At 39.6% G+C, this 5,589-nt stretch overlaps 1 protein-coding gene across 5 annotated transcripts in view; it reads left to right on the forward strand.

Annotated features, from left to right (window-relative positions):
• PPP1R13B (protein phosphatase 1 regulatory subunit 13B) overlaps positions 1-5,589 on the forward strand; it is a 169,591-nt gene that overhangs the window by 31,292 nt on the left and 132,710 nt on the right. For 2 of the 5 annotated variants that reach the window (XM_019518495.1, XM_019518496.1), the window contains exon 1: positions 2,767-3,031. The exons of 1 other annotated variant lie outside the window; for it this stretch is intronic. In XM_019518495.1, coding sequence (XP_019374040.1) covers positions 2,906-3,031 — 126 coding nt within the window. In that variant the 5' untranslated portion in view covers positions 2,767-2,905. Of the gene's footprint in view, positions 1-2,766; positions 3,032-5,589 lie in introns of those variants that run through there. 2 more of the 5 variants (XM_019518498.1, XM_019518500.1) reach the window with 1 other exon arrangement.

Below are 5,589 nucleotides of genomic sequence, written 5' to 3' on the forward strand. Positions count from 1 at the left end.
TGTATGTCTAATGTTGCTCCTAACTAGTTAATACAAATTGGTACAGTAGTCCTTACAGGCAAATCTTTGGGTCAGAAAATCTGATTTGGAGGTCACGCAATGGTAGATCAGATTAGAGAGAGAGAGGAGCAATGATGCACTTGTAAATCAGGAGGCAGAATAACACTTTTTTTTGTATTTTGGGGATGCTGTATGGAGATTTAATGTTATAGGTTTATTTAAGAAAATACTGTGAACAGAGCCTTCTCGGTCTAGTGTTAGTATTTGTGTTCATGTTAGTCTTTGAAATGCCTATGGTGGGATAGCACTGTGTATAATCTATTAATTTAAACCCACTTTCTTCTTTTCAGCTGCCACTTCAGCCTTTCATATGCTACAGTCTTCTGTAGTGGCAATGAAGGGTGCTTGCAGATGTTTAAAAAACAGAACAAAAAGATGCTTTACTTTAAACTCGGTACGTTCCTGCACTGAGCCCCACGCATGCCCAGAAGAGGCAGCAACTTAATTGGATCCAGTTCACCCATCTGCATAGATTGGGCAGTTAGCATGTCTTTTTATGGCACTTTCATCTAATAGCTGATTGAATCAGCTTTAGCGAAAAGTGCCAAAAAGCCCTGTTGAAGCACCTGGTCTATACAGATGTGGCTGAGCTGAGTCAAAGTAAAGTGCTTCTCCCCCCCCCACCTTTTTGCTTTGTTTTTCATGCCTGCAAGCAGCCTAAATGTAATCAGCTGATTATGCCTGTGTTGGAGATTCAGATAGATTTCTCTGTCCCTCTCTTTCTCAGAAAAGTAGTATTTTGGTTCTATAAACTACTTTTATTTGCTAGTAACTTAAATTGTTCTGCTGAAGTAACCGTAAGAAGTCTGTGATAAATGATCCTACTAATTCCTGTAATAGATGTAAATCATTACAGCAGGTTTTCATGAAGAGAGCAGAAGACTACAGGGATCAGATAATCCCTTCTTTTCCCAATGCAAACCATTAATGGCAGCCACAGTACAACTTCTGCATATTTGTATGGGCAGGATACAATTTTCCCCTATCCCCCCTACTGTGAAAAGGGGCTGACAAAGTAATGTTTATGCTCAGAAGGGAAGCTGTCATTTTTGGTTCCCTGCCAGAAATGTTCTGGAAGCTCAGTGACTTTTTTTTTTTTCTTATCTCCTGAGGTTCAACAAGGACGTGCAGAGTCCTGCACTTAGGACGGAACAATCCCATGCACCAGTACAGGCGGGGCCTGACTGGCTGGGGAGCAGCTCTTCAGAAATGGACCTGCAGGTTACAGTGGACATTAAACTGAATATGAGCCAGCAGTGTGCCCTTGTTGCCAAGATGGCTAACGGCATGTTGGGCTGCATTGGTATGTGTGTTTTCAGTAGGTCGAGGAAAGTGATTATTCCCCTCTATCCAGCACTGGTGAGGCTACATTTGGAGTACTGTGTTCAGTGTTGGGCCCCCCACTACAGAAAAGATATGGACAAATTGGAGAGAGTCCAGCGGAGGACAACAAACCTGGTTCAGGGACTGGGGGACATGACTTCTGATGAGAGACTGAGGGAACTAGGCTTATTTAGGCTGGGGAAGAGAAGACTGAGGGGGGGATTTAATAGTAGCCTTCAACTACCAAAATGGGGTTCAAAGAGGACACAGCTGGACTGTTCTCAGTGGTGGCAGATGACAGAACAAGGAGCAACCATCTCAAGTTGCAGCAAAGGAAGTTTAGGTTAGATATTAGGAAGAATTTTCTTACTATGAGGGTAGTAAAACACTGGAACAGGTTACCCAGTGAAGTGGTAGAAGCTCCATCCTTAGGGGTTTTTAAGACCTGGCTAAACAAAGCCTTGACTGGGATGATCTAATTGGGGCTGGTCCTGCTTTGAGCAGGGGTTGGACTAAATGACTTCCTGAAGTTTCCTTATTTTCTATGATGCTGTGAATTTCAGCAGTGGGCCAGCGGGCTTAAGATATACTAGTGGTTCCTGTTCTAACTTGTGAGGATGCTTGTTTACAGTCCCTTATCTTCTGCTTAAAACTGGGTTCTTGGAGAGTGGGGACAAAGGGAAGGGATGAGGCTGGAGACTGCACTGTGCCTCTTGGAGTAGAAGCTGCATGCATGGTAGAGGAAGTCACTTCTATTCAGCCCCAGGCTGGATCCTGTGTGTGAGGTTTGAGGGCCTACTGAAGTGAGGCAGGGGAGGTGATTACTTACCTACCTCTGCGGTGCAGAATAAGCAGTAAATGGAGCGTTTCAGTCATTTCACTGTAGCTGCTTGACCCATATCTGACAGAAGGCAGGATTTTCCTCCAAGATGGGAACAGAGTTTGAAATAATATATATTTGAAAATAAATTTACGTGGGATTTTTTTTTTTTTTTTGTCTCAAAACAAACACTGGTCCTTCATTCTGAACTGGCTTCTTAATTTATCAAATATATACAGCAATCTATAACAATATTGGGGGGAACTCTTGCCATTGTTAACCTTGCAAGTGTCCCTTTTAAGAAGAACCCTTGAAGTTTTGACAGTAGGGCCATGAACAGCTTTGTGTGTAAATGATTTAAGGTAAATATTTAATCCTTGCCGTCTTTTCATTATAACCCCAAGCACAGAGTTAGTGTTGCACAGCAGTAGGACAGTAGAACTCCCCTAGTGCCAGTTTGCCTAATTAGGTGAAACTTGATCCACCATATCTCGTTCCTGTCACAACTGTGGCCTGTCTTATTTCATTAGTATGTCTTATCGCTGCTCGTCATGACTGCTTGCATTCATACACCGGTGCCACAAAGGTTTATCCATTTAAGTAGATTCTCAGTGTAGCTCTTGCCCAGGAACTGTCTTAGGTTTTAGGTTTCTATCACCTATTATTTTTTTCTTGCATTCACTGTTACTAACTGCTTTCCACATGAAGAATATATTAAGGATGTTTCTTCGAAGTATCATAAACAAGTCAAAAGAGAAACCTTGGCTACCAGAAAAGATTGGACTGAAGTCTGAAAGTAAGAAAGTGGACAAAATAATTAAAAAGAAGGTGGGATTCTGTTGTTCTAATTTTACTTGCTCTAAAATCAAGTATTATTTTGTAGCCTCCTTTTGCAAAGATTAACAGTGCTATGTTATGGTAGTCTGAAGTTTGTTAAGTCTGAAGTCTGTGAAACCTGTTACTTGATCATAAGGGGTATAGGTTTATTGCCTGTGATATCTCTTGAATTGTCTAAAAAAGGTAGTCATGCAAATTCAGTTAGGTATTCTGTATGCAACTAAATGAAAGCTCTGAGAATAAGATCAAATAGATTTTTTGACTTTCAGGGACCTGAAAATAAAGGGAGAAAGTCTTGAGACCTCCGTTCCTATTTGCAGTGTGATCTGTCCATACATTTTTGTTTTTATATGCTGCTAGTTTGCTGGGTCACATATTGTGATAGAAATGTTTATTATATCTTCAGAATTGCTCAAACTTATTCAAAGGTCTGATGTCTTCAGTAAAAAATACTTTGTATTTAACAACTTTCTCTTAAATGTAGAGGGAGACACAAACATCAGTAGTAGTTAGGGTATGTGGCCAAAATCTCCTGGAGTGTTTTGACTTCACTGTGGTCTTTCACGAAGTTAGACATGGGAGTATAGCAAACAGTAAGCTTTCTTCCCTTTTTGTCAGGCTTTGCTAAATACTTGCAACAATAAAGAAATACTTTTTTTGTTCCTCAGGTAGGAGGCTGTTGAATGTTGCTATTTCATGAAGCCTTTTGAAGACCAAAACTCCTTTCTGGAAAATAGAAATAATTGGCTCCTTCTACTTCTCCCTCTATTTTGGTCCCCCTTCAAGCCTACTGTTTACCATTACCTAAAACAAGCAATCATTCAAAGTTAATTTCAGTATTGCTACCCAGACATTCAAAAATTGTGAACTGGGCTCCAAGAACAGAGCTACTTGCATTAAATAATGTTTTGATTTCTTTGATTTGTTTTCCAATTTTTAAGTCCTAAGGATTTATATTCCCAGTTTTTCTTTAATCACAAACATCTTTCTTGAGCAAAGGCTGAGATTCTTATGTAATCAAGTAAATCCTGAAGCTGGAGCATTAAGAAAGCCACCAAATATTGTGAAACCCATGATAAAATCACAAGAGTTGAGAACCCTGAGATTGCGTGGTCCTTCATAGGCCTTTGTGATAGGCCTTTGAGTACTACATTATTGAACAATATTGACAGTGTCAGGTGGTGTTGGTGTCAATTTTATTGGCTGCTTTGCTGAATTATGCAATTAACACCTTTCCAACTGTTGTTTTAGGCTCATTATTCAATCAGCCAGGTGCTCCACAGGTTCAGTTTGATTACTAGTTGCCTGTTCACCTACCTGTGAAAACAGACACAGTTGATAAAATCACAGAATTTTAGGGTTGGAAAGAAAGCTGCAGTCGGTATTCATAAACTGTCCGTGTCCGCTTCTCATCCGAGTTACTCTTGAAAACCTCCAATGAAGGAGATTCCACAACTTTGCGGGACAGCTTATTCTGTTGCCCTGAGGTTCTTACAGTTTAGTTTTTCATTGGACTTGATCTTAATCTGTTTTCTTGCAGTTTAAGACCGTTTGTTTTATGTCTTGCCTGATATAGCAAGGAAGAAAGAGTTGCTCTTTTTCTCTTACTTACAGCAGCCTTATAAATAATTCAAAACTGCTGTTGTGTTCCCTGTAATCTTTTTTTCCCCAAACTAAACATATTCACTTCTCTCAACTTTTCCTTATGGCTTGCATTTTAACACTTGCTGTATTTACTCAAATATAAGATGTGGTTTTTCCCCCAGTCTTTGGGGGGGAGGGGGGGGGGGAACTCCTCCTCATTAGTGCTATCTCTTGTTCATTACAGTAATTCACTATGATACAGGAGGTTGAAGTGCACGCCTTGACAGAATACCAAAAATGGGAGAAAAGTTTTCTTTGTAAGAACAAAATCTCTGTTGTTCATGATGTTGTTATAGTGGAAGACATGTATAGTGCGGTTTAGTAACTACTATTGTGCAGTCCAGTGAGTAAAGCCTAATGATGCCTGTGCACTGAAGGTATTGCAAATGAGCTATATGTTTGTGCAGCATATGTGAAGGGGGCACGGGCTATGCCCAGAACTGTTAAACTTGTACTGTATCTTGTTCCACACGGGGTGGGGTGGAAATGGGGGTGAATCCTGTTACGTTTGAAGTTATTTTGGCTATAAATAAATATGACTCAAGGCTTTAGACTCTGTTTTTTGTAATTAAAAAAAATCTAATTTTGGCAGTATTTTAAGTTGCCTTCTGACGGTAATCTTCTGCTGGAATGCAGCATGCTGATGAGCAGCACATTGAGGCTTTTTTTAATAACGCGCTTAAACCTGGAAACGGGTCTCTGCCTTTTTAAGATCAAACTTGTACTTTATGATTTTGGAGTTGTACTGCAGTGACCAGCAGAATAGACTAATTTAGAAAAGATATATTTTTACAATTTAGGATGTCTTAAAATTAAGATAAAAGAATACAGATGATTTAAGAATAGAAAATATCTTTTAGCTGTTTTTTTTGTTTTTGTTTGTTTTTTAATGTGAACAGTTCTGC

This window comes from Gavialis gangeticus, unplaced genomic scaffold (assembly GCF_001723915.1).
Source record: "Gavialis gangeticus isolate Ggan-Ray unplaced genomic scaffold, GavGan_comp1, whole genome shotgun sequence".
In the NCBI taxonomy this organism is placed as follows: domain Eukaryota; kingdom Metazoa; phylum Chordata; order Crocodylia; family Gavialidae; genus Gavialis; species Gavialis gangeticus.